The sequence below is a fragment of the Rosa chinensis genome, chromosome 1 (genome assembly GCF_002994745.2).
Source record: "Rosa chinensis cultivar Old Blush chromosome 1, RchiOBHm-V2, whole genome shotgun sequence".
NCBI lineage: Eukaryota > Viridiplantae > Streptophyta > Magnoliopsida > Rosales > Rosaceae > Rosa > Rosa chinensis.
In genome coordinates this window covers 38,983,262-39,001,798 of record NC_037088.1, presented here as the reverse complement: position 1 = coordinate 39,001,798, position 18,537 = coordinate 38,983,262, and the positions used below count along the sequence as shown (strand labels likewise).

The 18,537-nt window shown below is 40.1% G+C and overlaps 3 protein-coding genes across 4 annotated transcripts; 2 read left to right on the top strand and 1 right to left on the bottom strand.

Annotated features, from left to right (window-relative positions):
• Positions 1-1,993: 1,993 nt before the first annotated feature.
• Positions 1,994-4,100, top strand: LOC112177189. Its single transcript, XM_024315430.2, has 2 exons — positions 1,994-2,284; positions 3,939-4,100. Exons 1-2 carry the CDS (start codon positions 2,033-2,035, stop codon positions 4,011-4,013), a joined length of 327 nt encoding a protein of 108 aa, XP_024171198.1. The 5' UTR covers positions 1,994-2,032; the 3' UTR covers positions 4,014-4,100.
• A 195-nt stretch (positions 4,101-4,295) lies between these two features.
• LOC112182649 (transcription factor DUO1) lies at positions 4,296-6,698 on the top strand. 2 transcript variants are annotated; one of them, XM_024321162.2, is made up of 4 exons: positions 4,296-4,926; positions 5,366-5,615; positions 5,830-5,874; positions 5,996-6,698. In XM_024321162.2, exons 1-4 carry the CDS (start codon positions 4,736-4,738, stop codon positions 6,488-6,490), a joined length of 981 nt encoding a protein of 326 aa, XP_024176930.1. In that variant the 5' UTR covers positions 4,296-4,735; the 3' UTR covers positions 6,491-6,698. The 2 variants fall into 2 exon arrangements, with proteins under 2 accessions (XP_024176930.1, XP_024176931.1); XM_024321163.2 differs by lacking the exon at positions 5,830-5,874.
• A 542-nt stretch (positions 6,699-7,240) lies between these two features.
• LOC112181422 lies at positions 7,241-9,300 on the bottom strand. The gene is made up of 4 exons (XM_024319771.2): positions 8,770-9,300; positions 8,039-8,197; positions 7,837-7,945; positions 7,241-7,665 (listed from the first exon to the last, which is right to left on the bottom strand). Exons 1-4 carry the CDS (start codon positions 9,220-9,222, stop codon positions 7,481-7,483), a joined length of 906 nt encoding a protein of 301 aa, XP_024175539.1. The 5' UTR covers positions 9,223-9,300; the 3' UTR covers positions 7,241-7,480.
• Positions 9,301-18,537: the final 9,237 nt, after the last annotated feature.

Sequence of the window (18,537 nt, the reverse complement as noted above, 5' to 3'; positions counted from 1 at the left end):
TACCTGGAGGAGTATCTCTCATGGTGCTGAACTCCTTAGAAAAGGTCTCAAATGGCGTGTGGGTGATGGTAGGACAATAAAATTCTGGTATGATTTCTAGCTGATTCCTACTGCTCTTATTACTCATGCTCTCCCCAATGCTGTTATTAATCACAATGCTACTATTTGTGAGTTCTGGGATGATTTTGGCTGGAATATAGAGATGTTCTCTTCTGTTCTTCCTACTCACCTTGTTGACTTGGCTATAAACACTCCCACCGGGTTTGAGGGATGTGGTGATGATATTAAGATTTGGGCTACTACCTCCAATGGCTGCTTTACTGTCAAGTCAGCATATAACTCCATTTTTGATTACTCAAACCCTGCTGATCCTCATTGGAAAATTCTATGGAGTTTCGATATCCCTCCTAAACAAAAAACTTTTATATGGGTGATTCTCCACAAAAAAGTGCTGACCAATGTTCACAGAGCTAGGCATGGTTTCACCAATAGCAGCACTTGTTCTATTTGCAATTTTGCTGATGAGACTCTTCTTCACCTCTTTAGAGATTGTCCCAGAGCTAGACACATTTGGTCTAATATTCCTAAGGCCACATCCATTTCTAATTCTTTTTCCCTTGGCTGGCATGGTTGGATCACTGCTCAACTGCATTGTAAGCCTCTGACTCATAAAGGCATTAAATGGTGCAACTTATTTGTTGGTGTTTGTTGGTTTATCTGGAAATGGAGGAATAAACAGATCTTTGACCCAACCTTTACTCTCCCTATCAATCCTGGGAAAGTTATTCTTGACTCTGCTGCTGAATGGAAAATGGCTACTTTCAAAACCAATGTGTCCAGTAATTGTGATTGTAGTTTGTTCTCTTGGACAAGGCCTCCCGAAGGCTTCTATAAGCTTAATGTTGATGGCACAAGAATTGCTTCTTCTGGTATGATTGGTGCTGGTGGTGTCATTAGAGACCATATTGGCAATTGGATCATTGGCTTCCAGATTAATCTTGGTATTGGTGCTATTCTAGACGCGGAAGCTTGGGGCCTGTACTATGGTCTCAAGATTGCTAGGAATCTGCTCATCTCCAATCTGGAAATTGAGTCTGATTCTGCCATTCTTATCAATCTCTTGCAAAGGTCTGACTTATCTCTGGACCCACTTGGTTCCCTCATTGATGGCTGTCATCATTTCTTTTCAACCTTGGACAATTCTAGAATCAGTCATATCTTTAGAGAGTGCAACATGACAGCTGATGCCTTAGCCAAAATGAGTATTAAGCATGCTCCTGGTCTTATCACATTTGAGGATCCTCCTGTTCATGCTGTACATGCCTTCCTGGATGATCTTGATGGGGTTTCTGGACTTAGAAGGACTGGGAATACTGCTGTTCCTTAGTTAATTTTTTTTCTTGTTTTTGGGCCTTTGTGGGCTTCTATTGTAACAAAAAAAAAAAAAAAAACTATCACAGGTGATCGAGTTGGTAACAGCCTCAAGATGTATGACCCCCACTCCTGATTCAAATCCTGCCGACATTGATTGGAGTTTAAATCCCAATCTATTTTTGATGGTCGAGGGAATGAAGCGTTTTGACATGACTCTACGTGCACGGATTAGTCTCTGAGCCTATGAAGTTTTTGAGATTACCGTGTGATCTCGATAAAAAAAAAAAATGTTTTATTGAAGGTCATGATAAAAAAAAAATTTTAATATTATTATTTAAAATTTAAGAATATTCATTATAATAAACGGATCGAACAAGTTGAGCGAATCCCTTAAATCCGCTGAATCAGATTTTGATTGAGCTATCAATGATCTACTAAGTTATCTGATCGGATCATGTTCAATTTTGTTGTTACTAATCAGATTTAAGTCAATCCTCTTGAACCCAATCCATTCACAGGTATAACTTTAGGCTGTTTAGCCATTCAAAAAGCCCGGCATTGTTAAAAAGCCCATTTCAAACGGTTCAACCCGAAACGCTCAATACTTCACTTCAACCCAAATCATCTCAAACAAGAAGGTGTCTACATAATCAGTCAGATGCAGGCGGAGGAGGAGGAGCAGCAGCACAAGGAAAATGGCGGCAACTATCGGACCCTCATGCCCGACACTCACTTTTTGTGGGCCGGAGCCAGCGCGGCCCAGTTCGGCTGGGCGGTAGTCTTGTACCGGAAAGGATCCGGCGCCCACTCCACTTCCATGCCTTTCAGGGCTTTCGCTGTCGCATCCCTCTTCGTCGGCGCCGGAGCCACCGCCGCCTTCGCTGGCCTCCGTGCATCTGGTATCCACAAGGTTAGCTCCCATCTCTCTCTCAGTCTCTCCGCTTCGTATGGCTACATCGGTCAATTTCCGCAAACACTTTTTCACATGAATCATTGTAATTACTGTTGCTTAGTTGTCTTATACTCAAATTAGTTCAATGTGAAATTTGCAATCGTATAAGATGAAGCACCATTCCCAAAAATCCGGAAAATTTGCCGCACGCAGGTGTTATGGGTTACAGCCTTATCAAACCTCTGTGTAAAGAGAAAGATTTGCATCAAAGAGTTTGGGATCCTTTTTCCGTTTCCCTGATTTTTAAACAGTTTACTTGCTTCCTTTCTTTTCTCTTTCAATGTTGTCATGGAGGATTTAAGGGAGAGGTTCGATTTGGTAAACTACTATCTCAGTTGGCTTAAACTTCTGGGATTCTTGACCTCTTAATTTGACTCTTGCTCTCCATTACTGTACTCACAGTTATCTCAGTTTGCTGGAACTTATGAGATCATGGACCTCATATTATGAATTATGCTCTTAAGAGTGGATACCGACTGTGCTACGTTGATCTACTGAGCCTTTAATCTCTCTGTTCATGATGTTCTTCAATTCCTACAGTTAGCTGAAATTATTATGTTTTGGCTTTTGTCGGTAGAATCTCTGGACGGATCCTACAATCTATTCTTCTGTCAGCTCATCTACTAGTTTTAGACCATAGAAGTTTAACAGTTACTCCTTACTATCAAAATTATTTGAAACTCCGACTTAGATAGTCGAATCCTAGGATAGTGGTTTGGCTACTAAGAGTGGATTTACTTGTCAGGTTTGACACCTAGACTATTCAATCCTTGATTTATTTCTACCTGTATCTGGTTGTATCTTTTTTCAAATTAACAAACAATGATTTAACAATGTATTAAATAAAAAAATAAATAAATTGTTAACGGGTTCTTAACGGGTTCCAACGGAAAACCCGCAAACCCGTCGGGTTTAGCCCGTGAAACCCGTTAACTTAACGGGTTTTTATCGGGTCGGCCCGTTAAAAACCCGGCCCGTACCCGCACTATACCCGCACGTTGCCAGGCCTATTGTATTCTAATCTAACTGTCTTACTGGAACTATCAGATAAGACCTTTCAGAAATCTTATTAAGTTCATGCTTACTGTCTTCTATTTTTTTGGCCAATCATGCTTACTGTCTAGACAATAGGAATTTTGATCTTGCTGTTAACATATGTAGACAAGGATGTTAAGGAAATTGAAGTGCATGTCAAATTAGATTAATTTATAAAAGAGTCAGTGTGTCGTTGGTTTGGTAGTGCTGAGTTTGGATCCTTTACCTTTTGTTCATGCAGTTGGGATCCTTTTCAGCTCTGATTTAGAACCTTCACTTAGATTTTTCTGTGCTCATATTCTGCCTGTAGTTTAAACTATGTCATCTCAGTTCTTAATTTGATTACATTGTAATATAAATTTTAAATCTAAACATAGCCCTCAACCTAAAGGGAGGTCTGTTTTAGTCATAAATGAAGCATTAATAGACTACTTAAAATGAAAATGCGGACTGAAAAAGTTCCACATTCACTTTGTTGATTTTTTTCATATTATTTAACCAACTATTTGAACAGGACAACAATTAAAATGATTATCCTCTCTATCACCACTTACCGGTTGTCTATTTTTTTTATCAGGTGGAGGACCTAATTCAGTTGGGTGCAAACATAAGAACTGGCCTCGGGGTACAACGGAGGGCAAGGGATGAATAACTGTTTATTTCCGGGTGTAAAATCTTTAGGATTCTAAATTTCTAATTCTATTTTATAAAACCAACTGTTGGGTTGGACTTTCATCTAGATTTAGTTTTCGCTTTTGTCACTCTGAAGTCTAAACCACACCGAAACTATCCATTTAGCGCTCAGACTTCACTGTTTATATTTTGCAATATTTCTAAGATTTAGGACATTGCCATGCTATTTCAAGCACGACATATTCATAAAAATGAAATTATATGGAAAAAAATGAGCATAAAATTAGTTGTGTTAGGCACAAGAGAACTTTTTCATCGATTCTAAAATCCCTATGCAAGCATCAGTCGTGTGAGATATATTGGCACTCTAAATATTGATAATGAAGAGCATTTCTTGTGGATAGAAATATCGGTCATTGAAAGAATAAAAACATCAACAAAAATATCGGCATGTACCTATATTTTAAACCATGATCCTACGTTCAACTTTCTTGTAATCCCTAATCAGATATCGAGGGCTATTTCGGTAACTTCAGGGGACCATTTTGAAACAGAGAAAAAGAAGGGAATGTGGGCTATATCGTGGGGGAGGAAAGTGCGAGTAACCGCCTTAACCGTCACTATTAACAGAGACACTTGCAGAAACTCAGACAAATTGCAAAAGCTTTTACATGCAAAACGACTGGAAAAGAAAAAACCAAGGTGTTTGTTCGAGTGGGAGAGAGAAGAGAGCAAACTTGAATGGAAGGCAAAAGGGAAGAAGGTATAAGAAAAGGACCATGGAAAGCAGAGGAGGATGAAGTGCTTCTCAACCATGTGAAGAAATGTGGCCCTAGAGACTGGAGCTCCATTCGATCCAAAGGCCTCTTGCAGCGTACCGGAAAGTCCTGCCGTCTCCGTTGGGTTAATAAGCTTCGACCCAACTTGAAGAAGTAAACCCCATTTTCCACCATTTCACTCTGGTTCTTGTGCTAGTATAGTTTTGATAATTTTTCTCATATTGCAATAGCGATATCTTGCTATTTTCGCATTCGGGTGAAGAAGCTTATGATTAACAGTGGGATTTTTGGATTTTGTTGCTAATTATAGTTGGAACTTATCTGTTTTTTGGTTTTCTTACTAATTAGTTGGCGTAAATCTTTATTTTCTATTCCATTTTATTCTCTAATCAAGTAGCTTATGTTTATATTGAAGAACAACCCCATTTTCCACTGTTATTTCTCTCTTTTTGGTTGTTCCTTGCACTTTGTTTTCATATACATGATGCATATGTTCTGAGAGAATTTCATAGAGATTAAAAATTGGGTTTTTGGGCTTTGTTGATTATTGTAGTTGGAATTGATATCTGTTTGTTTCTTTGTTTTCAATTAGTGGGTGCAAATTTTCACTAGAGGAGGAGAGGGTGGTAATAGAGTTGCAAGCGCAATTTGGGAACAAATGGGCAAAAATAGCAACACATTTGCCTGGAAGAACTGACAATGATGTCAAGAACTTTTGGAGTAGCAGGCAGAAGAGACTGGCTAGGATTCTGCAGACATCTACAGCAGCAATCACACCCTCCAAATCACACAAAAACAGAAGGGAAATATCTGTTTACCATGATGAGGTTCCTACCTTGGAGGTAAATCAAACTAATACTATTGCTTGCTACCATATGTATAGGTAGTACTACTACTGATTGACCCTGTAGTGTTAGGGCAGGGCCTTTATAAGGAGATGCTATATGTTTAAGAACCTAATTTGGTTTTGTGCATGTGTATTTTATACTCTTTCGTTGGTCTTTCATGCCTGGTTTGAATCAGATTTTTATTTGATGTTATTTTCTTGACATGTAGGAGTCAGAGTATAGAGACAATGCAAAGCACTTTTTTTTCAAAGAGGTCTGTTTTTAACCTGAAAACAAGTTATCGGCAATTAAATGCAGTCATGTTAACCGATTAGATGCTCTGCTGCAACTTTTTTTGTTATGTTCTAGTATGACCTCTTTTATTTCCTCTTTAGATTCCAAAGTTCAGTTGTTCATCAGAGGGAGAATCATCATCTCAGGCTGCATCATGCTCATCACCTTGCATTGGGAACTCTGATGCAATCCAAATGGTGCCACTCCCAGATCTTCTTGACTCCAAGTTGCTTGGTTTCGAAGCAAACCCCGTCCAGCAGGAGCTCGCTCTACCTGAGAATAATCTATGGATTGAATCCCAACCTCTAATCCCTTTCCTAGAGAACCCACAACCCCAAACAGACCTCGAATTCTCATCTGACACCCAAGAACTCCTGAAACTAGACTTTGACATGTTCACATCTCTGGATGCTGAACTTAGCAAACAACTCGACGTCGAGCCACCGTTTCTTGAGCCAGTAGGAAGCTGTGGAAATGTTGAAGGGGAAAAGATTGACAACCCAATAACCCCGGACTGCGTCTTCGATGACTTTCCAGCCGACATGTTTGATCAAATTGAGCCGCTGCCAAATGGCTCAAATCCATCTGATGATTGATCGACAATAACATTCTAACTTTTAGTGCGCATGTGGAAATTGGAGACTGACTGAGTAAATGTTTCTTTAGCTTGATATATCTACAAGCTTCTACTGGCATTGTAATTCTTGTTACTGCCATTCTCTGTAATAGACACTGAACTATTTATTAAAGTTGACCTAGCTGCCTTTTGTTTGTTGCTCTAATATCATAGTAAACACGAGGTAATTATGACAGAACATTTTGAAAATGAGAGGTATGATGAGTTGCACTTGGAGAGATTAAACATTAAAGTTTGTTTTTAAGCTAAAGAAATACTCTGCTTTGCAGATTTTCAGGCTTGAAATGCCTTCAGTAATTATAACGTAAGAAAGATTATGCTTCCATAGTTCCATGTATTTAATTCATCTATTCATACCTTTTCTTCGGAAACAAATTCACAAAAGAGTAGGAAACGCTAGTAGCAATTAAATCACTAATGCTCCAAAATAAGAAACCTTCAGAATATCAGAGGAATAGAACTCGCATTTTCCAACTTCTAGTTTACACAGCTCAACATGACGGCCCTCCTTTCTAATTTTCTGTGTTATAATTCAACAGGAGAACAAGCGTTCATCTCACTTAATAGTAAACTCACAATCGTATTGTTCAATTTTGGGGATATATTGATACTTTACATGAATGCAAGGACTTCATTTGGAGAGAGTTTCATTCTTTTCATTTCTTTGTCATTATAGCAGAACATGATCATTTTGATAAAGAGAATGGGCAAAAAAAAAAAGGCTCTGATATAAAAAAGAAGCTTTTGTTCCATAACTTTGTAATCTGACCCTTCATGGTCTAGAGCAATACATGAAAATTCCAATTAAAAAGAAGAAAGACAAAGAAAAGCTACTGTCTTAAACATTTGTAAATCCGGTGAGCAATGGAAATAAATAATCCAAGGAATGAGGACTTTTCATTTAGATTTGCAGTAAAACACTCTCAGAGCAGCCAACTGTACACTGCTCTTACAATGCAAGAGAGTAACTGATACCAGTCTGACCAAGATTTGTCAATACCTCAAACTTTCCAGCAGTCGATGACTGGTCATTGCAGAAGATGGGCCTTCGTAGTTCTGAATATGCACAGTACTCTGCTTCATATACTGTGGCACCCTCCAGGAATGAACTAATTGAGGCACCGACTCCTTCACCTGCACAGGGGACAAGGCATTTTTTTCAATAAAAGATTGAAATCTTCACCTAGAAAGTAGTGTCTTTGGGAGTTGGAATTGAAGGACAAAATCATCATTTGAAGTTACAACCAATATGATTTCATAGATATAAAACAGAGATTAACATTCAATACAAAATATCAAACCTACCGTGAGTGACAAGGAGCAAATTTTCCATAGGGTGTTTATCTGCAAGGGCCTGAACCACATTAGCATACCTTGACCTTGCATCCATCACACTCTCTCCCCACTGGGGCAACTGGAATTAATCACACGAAGACACTCTGTCAGCCAAAACAATAAATATTCATGTTGAAATCTTTACATATAAACCAAGACACTTCTCAATTACCTCTTTGTAAACTCTTTCCACAATGCGATCCACCGTCCCTTCTGGGAACATGGCTTCAAGTTCTGGGATGTTGAAACCCCAATTTCCATCTTTTGGAGCTACATCACCACGAATGGCCTCTCTATTTAGCATCTCGCACAAGCCATATTCAATTGAGACCTGCAAAATGGCCCAACAAATTGAAACCTACATGCAACACTCCCACACATATATTCACACCAATGCAATGTCTATACATATGATTCATGATATCTCATGTTGTCGAACAGTGATTCATAACTCCTTAACAAAGCATCTCCTAATCCCCTAAATTACTTCCCAAATTTAAATTTACCCAAACACCCTACAAAATTGTCCTCGAATGTCAAATCAATCTCCCTAAAACCTTCCCCATAACTTCAGGCACCCCTAATTTTTCTCAGAACAAGTCACATGTTTTTTGACACCTCAAATGAAGTTGGAAGTTTGAAGGGAACACTTTGTTAAATGATATTCTTAGGATAAGAAGAGAAAGTTTGTTACTTTCACGGCTTCACCAATGGACTTTTCTTCCCCAAGTTTACAGCTTTTTTCATCAAATTCATTCTAGAGGAATGGTGCAGGAAATGACCAAAATGGGCATAAACCAGACAAGCCCAGACAAGCAATCAGTATCAACATTTTTGCATCAAAACTCCAAAATCAAACAAGAAATAAATGCGGGTATGAGACGGAAACGAAAGGGGACCCACCTTGAGCTTGGAGGGATCAACGGGGAGGGGTTTACGACTGTCGTATTTGTCCAACGACGGCGTCTCTCTAGCGGAGAGGGCGGTGACGACCTGGACGGCGGTCTCGACGCAGCGCACGAACGGCGACACGAACACGCGGTGGACCGGGAACCCGAGATCGGACCGGAGCTTCGCGCCCGTGCAGAAGGCCCGGACCCGGCCCTCCTCCACGAGAGGCGGGTCCCACGGGCGGGCGGCGTTTTTGATCCAGCGGGGCTCGAAGTTGTCGATGCGGTCGCCGTGGCGCATGACGACGACGTTTTGGTGGTGGTGGGCGGAGGAATGGTCGGAGTCGTTGCGGTGGGGCTGGGTTTGACCGCCGGAGGCGTCCATTGCGATTTTGGAGAAGGTGGAGAGAAAATGTGAACGGAGGGTTTTAGTGGCTGAAGTTAGGCGAAGGGGAAGGGTCAGCATGAGAAATGCGGGGGCTTTCCCTTGAATTATAGGTCCTTTTTTAACTGATTTTCTGGTTTGCAACTAACCTCTTTATACCAAAAACCAAAACAAAAAGCTGTAATCACCATGATTAAAAGAAAGAAAAAAGTGTTTATTCAAAAAAAAAAAAAAAGTGTATTTTGAAGACGAAAAAGACCGTAAAATCTTGGGTGGGCCAAAAAGACTGAAAACATGAAAGACTGAAAACATGAAACGACCGATGTCGACGATGTTTGGTAAGGTACCGCTGTTTCTAATATTTAAATGTTTGATTGTCAACGGTCGTTGGAAGTAGAAATAGATTCACTTGTTCCGGTCAATTTGGTTTTCTCTCCGACTAATCATCTTTATGATCTTGTGACAAACTATTAGGAGCTTTTGAGTAGGACTTGGAATGTGTCTCTCTCTCCGACTAATCATCTTTATGATCTTGTGGCAAACTACTAGGAGCTTTAGGACTTGGAATGTGTTTTTTACTCATGTATATAGAGAGTGTAATTCAGTGGTTGATTTGTTAGCAAGTATTGGTCATTGTAATGAGCTTGGTTGCAGATTATTTAGCTCTCCGATGCCTTTCCTCTTCTAGATGCTTATTTATTAGGCTTATCTAGGCCACGATTAGTTTTGATTTAGGTCTTTTATCCATTGTCTTTGGAATTTCTTGGAATAAAAATTAAAAAAATTTATAGATGTTCTGTTTCGTTCAAATAAACTATATGCTTTTAATTCGGTACAAACCAACTATATTCTCAGTTCGGTAATTTTGTGACGGAGGAAATGGCTAATCCTACAACATGATGAGATATGAACTCTTTATTATAAACTCATCTAAATCTTGTTTGGACATAATTATGGAACTTATCCTTCATTTTCTCTATGCATACCAAACATGCATGCCATTGTATTATTTGATTATGATCCAACTTTTAAGAAAGGGGAGCTAGAATCTGATTCGAAACGACACTACATTTGTTGTGTGTCATTTTCAGTGCATCAATGCTGAACACATTGGAAAGACTTTATAGTCATCATATTATTATCATACAAGAAACTAACACAAAATAAAGTATTTCAAGGGGCGCGGCACAAGGACTTCTAGCAACGGTTTGATTAGGTTCTTACTTGTTCTTTTGTCAGTTTGTGTATCTCGTCATTATAACGCGGCGGCACATTTTACAAGTTTTTGTGAGAAGTTGTATCAACTATTTGTCATATGGGGCTAACCTGATTAATGAATCAGTTAATTTTCTGAGACCAAGTTAGTCGTTGCGATAATCAGTGGCTGAAATAGAAACTTTATTCTTGAAGGGACCGAATACACATGGGGATCGAGGCAATTAATATATATTTGTTTTAGGGAAACAGGAATTGAGAGAAAATCGCGTTATATTCTTATTGATAATAAGAGTCTCTTTATATAGAGGATTATAATGCATAGAATCCGAATCGTACAAGGAAATGTAATCATACATTGAATGGATATCTCTAAGATTTTCCGAGATTATCTATAGTTAATAACCCTATTACCACTAGGTCAAGTAACCTAGAGTTTGGGCCAGACACAATTTGGATTTACGTAAACACTCCCCCTTGTGTCGCCCAAACGTGGTGTTCCTCTCGTTGCCTCATTAAAAATCTTGCCGAGTAACAAAAACCCTATGGGACAAAAATAACCTCGGTCGAAGGGGAAAAGGAGCACAACACACCCTTCACGTTTCGAGATCATACATGTAGACATCTCCCCCTGGTGTCTGCATCTCCCCCTGATGACTACGGTCATGGGAGTTCGAATAACTTCCGCAAACGATGCTACCAACATGTTCCTAGAAAGTGGAATTTAGGCAATGACTTAATGAGCAAGCCTGCCACACTGTCCTCAGATTGAACCTAGTTCACTTTGATCTTGAGGAGAGTCTGTTGTTGCTGATTATCCTTGGTGTTGTCGCTTTTGATGTAGCCTTGCTTCATTTGTTCAAAACAAGCAGCATTATCCTAAATGCTCGTAGGCACATCTGTGGTAGACTTCAAACCACAATTTTTCGAACATGCGTAATTATGGATCCAATCCATATACATGCACGAGCCACTTCGTGAAGAGCAATGATCTCTGCATTGTTCAAGGATATAGCGACTAGGGTCTGTTCTGTAGACCTCCAAGATATCACGGTCTTTACCCATGGTGAACACTTAACCAGTTTGGGAATGATCTTTGTGTGGGTCAGAAAGATAACCAATATCAGCAAACCTTCCAAAACTCTTATCATTTTGGGATGGGGATAGTGGACGCAGGCCAGTGTTGGCGGTGTTCCTGGTGTGTGATGGGTCCGAATCCATCGTCTCTCTATAGGGATAGAACAAACCCATGTCAATCGTACATCTCAAGTACCGAAAGATATCTTTTACACCAATCCAATGGCGTCGCGTGGGCGCAAAGCTATATCTAGCTAACAAGTTCACTGCAAATGAGATGTCCTGTCTTGTGCATTGAGCTAAGTACAATAATGCGCCTATTATACTCGAGTAAGGCATTTCTGCCTTTAGCACATATTCGTCGTCATCCTTCAGACGAAGAGGATCCTTTTCAAGATCAAGACTACGGACGATCATGGGGTTACTTGAAGGCTTGACTTTGTCAAAATGCCTAAGCATCTATCAACACGATGCTCAAGTTCCAATCCGAGACATAATCGTGTTCTCCCAAAATCCTTCATCTCAAACTCAAATTTCAAGTGTTCAGCGGTTTCCCTCAACTCTTTAAGGGCTTCTAATGAAGATCATATTCAACATGAACCACGATAGAATCTGAAATTTGTTATGGAAACGCGCGGGCATATCCCTTCCCAATCAAGTAGTCACTTTAGTGAGCGTTTCAATCTTATTGCAAATGCGCTCCATGGTCTAGAGCCACTTTACTTGGGTAAATGAAGTTCACCATGAACCTTCATGTGCATTCCGTATCTAGATCCTGATAGAGATACGTAGTGACCACATTTGTAAGCTGCATGATCAGTTATTCGGAAACTACCAAATTGATAGGGTAGTGGAGTGCAGTGACTTCCATTACGAGAGAATATGCCTCATTGTAGTCGATTCCAGAGCGTTTTATGAGAAGTCTTACACCATAAGGTGAGATTACCATATCTTTTTCTAACTACACTTTCTAACGAAGACCCATTAGTCAACAGGTTTTATGTTAGGAGGTGTTGGCATTATTGGCTCAAAAACCTTCCTCTTCGTTAGAGAATCCAACTTAACCTGGATCGCATCTTTCCATTTAGGCCAAATTTCTCTACGTTGGCATTCATTCATCAACAAAGCGTAGTTCAATATCATCAGACTCAACAAACTCATGTGCAACGAAATGCGCAACTACATCATCAATTATGATGGAGTTTCTATCCCACGTCTCATGTACACTAGTGTAAGTTACTAAGTTTCATAGAGCTCTATATTCTCAAGAATAGGTTCTGACGTTGAGGCGTCCCCCAACGATAACAATAACTCCAAAGATACTCATGAGATGGATTTTGAGTGTTGATGATCCAAGGATTAGGTTGTGCCAAAGCATCCTTCGAACCCACAGGCCTCCCACGCATCCTAGCTGGGGCTATGGCCTATAACGCCAGAGTGCCACTCTCTTTGACTTTGGCCCTATGCCTACCTCCGTGTAGGGTGGCACTACGTCATCTCGTAGGGATGTCCATCCTTGCAGGCATGTTTGCAGCATATTTGTGTGTGATCTCGTCACTTTAATAGGGATCGAGATGAGACATAATAGGGCCAGACCACGACAATTCTTATCTTTCCTGCTGAACATATGTGTTCTTATCTCCCCCTAACCACAGGAAGACTGTCTCATCAAAGTGACAACCCGCAAATCTAGCGGTAATGAGATCGCCTTGCAAGGGTATTAAGTGGCGGACGATTGTTGGAGTCTCAAATCCAACGTAGTTGCCCATTCGTCTATAAAGACCCATCATAGAGCACTGTGGTGGTGCAATTGGCACATAAATGGCTCACTCAAATGTGCATAAGTACTATACTTGTACACAGTCACTAGCTGTAATGCCGAGGTAGATTGAGTGGCAGTAGGTCGTAGACGAATTAGCATAGCTGCATGCGATATTGCATCACCCCAAGCGGATATAAGAACAATTGTGCACATTACCAATGTCCTGACTACCATCGTAATCGTTTTCGCGAGACCATTTGGGTGTGTTCATGAGAATATGATGTCCAACATTAGTCCCATTGCAATATCCATCGAAAGTCTTCAATGTAAACTCTTTAGCATCATCAAGTCCAATTGACGGAATAGGATGATCCGGGGAGTGAGCCCATTGTCATATGATATGTGCTAGAAGTGTAGCATAAGCAGCATTATAAGTGGATAATGGCACAACACGTGACCAGCGTGTTTGCGTGTCAACCAACATCATGAAATATTTAAACGTCCGCAAGTTGGTTGAGTTAGTCCATAGAATCCCCATGGATTCTATGTAAGAACAGAATGAGTATTTTCATATCCTTTGCATAGGACGATCTCAGTCCTAATTTCCCTAGGGAACAGGCTTTGTAAAAAGAGTGAGAGGCCTTAGAAGCAACCAATGAGGATTTTGGTTGGACCTGAGCGTCTGAAACGCTATTTGAAGCAAGGTTGGTGATTGTAGCATCACTTAGGGCGCCATCACCATGATCGGCACCATCCATGGCGTCAAGGATAGGGACTGTGTCACCCCTAGGCTGGTGGTGGACTGCGGAGGGGCCAGAGGCAATAGTGGCAGTCACACTTAGTCCAGGAATCAACTTTTGATTCATGCTTCATTTCGCTCGAGAGAATGATGTCCATGTGAAGTCTTTGGTTGATGGATCATCATATCATGACCAGGATGACTTATCCTGTCGTGACAAAGCCAATATGTGTCTAAATCCAAGAGATCTTCTCTCATGACTTTATTGGATTTTATAGCTCGAATAGTGACATAGAGTCCACTAGAGAGATACATAAACTTCTCTAAGATGCACCTTTATTCGCAATCATTAGAGGTATTGCAAAGGAACTCATTTCAATTCTCTACATGCGTTTTTGCATGAAATCCATTGGCTATTTATAGGTGCGATTGCCCTTAGGAGCGTAGAGAGTTTCTGTGACAGTAATTAAGGTGCCATTTGGCAAGTGAAACTTGGGCTATTCCATGTCCTTGAATTAATACTGATGGCCCAGCCATCGTAGTCACAAAGTCATATGCTCAAAATCAAAATGGAGTCATAATGAAAAGAACTAGAAATTTTATTCATAAGTCAACAGAGTTACATCATTGTCTCTTTGACGAAAGAAAATCTAATCTAAAATGCTAGCTAATGCAGAACAATGGTAGTTGTCTAACTTCTTTTGGTAATTCCAAAATAAATGTGACCAGGTAAGTAAAGAGATGTCGATGGAGCAAGGCCCGCTTAAATACCACTAATCTCAGAACCTTCTTAGACATCACACTTACTTTGGGTGAGCCTACTTTGAAGAAAGACTCAACCATTGGCATTTACTACAAAAATATATGGCAATTGCCTATTACATCTCTTGGTAAAATGAAGACTTAAACAGAATTGGCGATCTATTAATCCCAACCAAATTTGTAGTCTTTAACCCCTTCACTCTAGATCATCTTCTTGATCTTCTTGTTCCATATAGTGAACTTCTCTTGCTTCATTGATTACACGCATTTTTATGCATGTTATCGTATCTAAAACACTAGAATTAAGCTAATCCTCATGTCAATTATTATGTAATTAATCCACTTTTATTTATTTTGTAGAAAATAAGTGGAGTTGCGGAAACCGGACAAAATGGTGTGGAATTGTGCAAATTCGGAGTTTTTGATAAAAGGACAAAAAGCCAACACTGAATCAACTGCAGTGGATGCCGTGAAAGAAGTGGAATCCCATTGTCTCCGAAAATATATGCGAAAGTGCATAGAGAAAAAGGAAGGAAGAAAAAAATAATAAAAAAATAAAGAAGAGGAGAAAAGATAACGTTGACTTAATCATTAATCAACTTGATTAATTAATCAAGTATTCAGCCATCACCACGTGCAAGCAGCAATTAAGCATTTGCTTTGCTTAATTGATTAGAGCCAAATGCTTAATTGATTAGAGCCAAATGCTTAATTGATTAGAGCCAATTAAATGCTGCCACGTGGCAGCTTATCATTTTCTTTATCTCAGAACACACCGAGACCATTGATTTCTATCATCTCTCTTCCTTTCTCTACCCTAGACACGGGCCACCATATATATCTTCACACTCTCATTCCTCCTAGAGGGGAAGAACACCAACAACAGTAGCCACACAGCATATATATTCATTCTTCCCCTTCTGCCGCACTCCCCAAATTTTTTTCATACCCCATTACCCTCTCTCTCTCTCTTCTTCTCCAACACACCACCTCTCCACACCATTTCTTCTCCTCACCAAGATTTCTCCTCACCTAGATTCCTCCTCACCGAGATCTATTTTCCTCCTCACCAAGATTCACCTCACCAAAATTCCATCAAATCCTCATCAATTTCTCAAAGGGATTTCAAGGAGCTTCAAGTGATCTCATCTACATCAAGACTTGAGATTGGGTATAGTGGGAAGCCATAAATCAAGGCTTGTCATAATTGCTCCATAGCAATTTGTGACTTGTTCTTGTTACTTTTCACTCTTCTTCACCTTTACCTCTTTAATTTATGAATATTGTTGTTGATTTGTGGATGGGTTGTGAGTAGTCTTTAGGAAGTTAGGGTTTGAGCCCTAGCATGGATTTAATGTAATAAATATGTTTTGATTTAATGGTTTTCAATTTCGTGTTTGGCATATGTTCTATTCTATAATATTTGGCTTAGATGCATGCTTAGGAGCTTGATTAACTCTTGAATGTGTAGATGAGCATGTCTAGAACAAATTAGGGGACCTAATCACTTCTCTAATTTATGGCTAGGACACTTGTTTAGAACATGATTAGCTACAATACCAATTCTGATTGCCGTATTGGCTAGCTTGGGAACCTTGATTCTAGGACTCTTCGCCTTTTGGTGCAACTAGAGGCCCTAACAAGGCTCTAGATTGTCCCAATTAAGTTTCTACGACCCTTGATCCGGAGTAGGAATACCCTTTAAGGAATCTAATGACCCATGAGCCTTGAAAAACCTTGGGTACGGTTCTTGATTCCATTATGAATTGAGTGACCATTGTAGGAGCATATTTGTGCATTAAATTTGGCTAGGAGGATACCCTAGTGACCTAATTTCCATATCTTGATTAGTTTCTATTATCTTTATTTTTAATTTTAATTATCAATTGTCATTTTTATTTTCATCGCAATTAAAAAAAAATCAAATTTCACAAACCACTTTCATTGTCCATACCATTTGGTTGTGAGCTTCCGTTTATTTGTGGTTCTCTTGACCCATTTTAGGCTTGGTTGTTCCGAGCCGGGCATGTAAATAGCTTGGTGCTATTTTTAGGTTTTGTTTGTTAAATTGTTGGTGACTTAGTAATCAGCATAACCAAGGATTGTAGTTAGCTTTTCAATCCCCGTGGTACGATAATTTCGGGTCCAAATATTTCCCACTTCTTTGATGACCGTGCCCTTATTGCGTTTAAGTTGCATTTAAGTACTCAAATCATTCACAATATGCTTTATAGGTGGTGACGATTTCTTTACGAGCTCTAAAAATGTGTGCCCAATAACCAGATACTCCACATCGAGAACATACATCTCTTTGCTCAGACTCCATTAATTGAGGCGCTTTGAAAGCGTCATTTAGATGGCTCTTAGTGTTGGTGGTGCCACCAACATGGCCAGAGGCGTTGCCTCCCTCTCTCTTTCCACGTTTACCTCTTCGATTCCGTGTTAACCTATTTTGGCGGTTATCTTCCCAAGTAGAATGATTATATGGACCAGAACGTCCAGAAATATCCCTAAGATTAGAGTTTCACTCTTGGTGCCCTCTCTTAGAGGCGCGACTATAATTGGATTCCAAAATATGCTCTGTTTCTACGGATCTCGAATTATAGTTCTTCACAAGGATGTTGTCATGCTTTTCAGCGACATTCATAGCTCCAATAAGCTCATGAAACCTTGTGATCCATCCTGCAGTAACATCGATTCGATAGTTCTTAACAACCATCAATGCAGATACGGGGGAGGTAGAGAGAGTCTTCTCAATCAACATCGCATCTGTGATCTCTTTACCACAGAATTCCATTAAGGATTTAATGCGAAGTGCTTCTGAGTTGTGGTTAAGAACTGACTTGAAATCACAGAAGCAGAGGTTATGCCATCTCACTTCTAGGTCAGGAAGCAGGGAGTCACGGACGTTGCCAAATCTTTCTTCGAGTGAGACCCACAGCCTTCTAGGGTCTTCTTCATTGATACACTCGTACTGGAGCAAATCATCCATATGACGAGTCATTAGGATGATGGCTTTCACCTTATTTGCCTCTAAGGCTGCTCTATTTGCTTCTAAAACTTGAGCTTGCTTAACAGTTAGCACGTCCTTGCTAGGCTCGAGAATCGTATTTAGGATTCCATCGGCCTTGAGATGCTGGCGGATATCACGAACCCACCTGTGATATTCAGAGCCAGTTGTTCCCAATAGAGCAAAGTCCAATTTGTTCAGGTTACTCATCCTGAAAGAGAACAAGAAATTAGGGTTAGTTTCGGAGCGAAAAAAGACTACCACGAAAACAAATAAAATTTCTTAGCTTAGTCGCTTCCAAGAAATTCAATTCCAAGAGGGGTTGGATTAGATCGAAACAATAATGTAACTGGTCGATCATAGATTCTCTACAAACTCTAAGTTTGGAGATCTCAACAAGCTCTAAGCTTGGAGTGAGCACGAACCCCCACAGTTCGACTTAATTATGTCTCCCATATGATTAAGAAGGGGGGGGGTAGGAGAAGGGAGTTTACAAGTCCCTGAGAAAAAGAATTAAAACTTCAAAAACGGGAAATTTTAGTAAAAATTACCTCAAAATAGGGCGCCGAAAATTTGGCCGGAAAAAGTTGCAGGAAAAATCTCACCGGAAATGGCCTGAAAAGTTGCCGGCGGTGGTTGACCAGAGGTGTTGACCGGAGATGTTGACCGTTGGGCTGGTTGACTTCTTCTGGGCCTGTTGACTTCCTCTGGGCCGATCCCCCTTTTTCTTTTTTCTTTTTTTCTTCTTCTTCTTCAGTGGGCCGCACAACCCTTCGCATGTTCTTCTGGGCTTGACGAGGCTTGGGCTATGGCTAGGGCTACGGCTTGGCC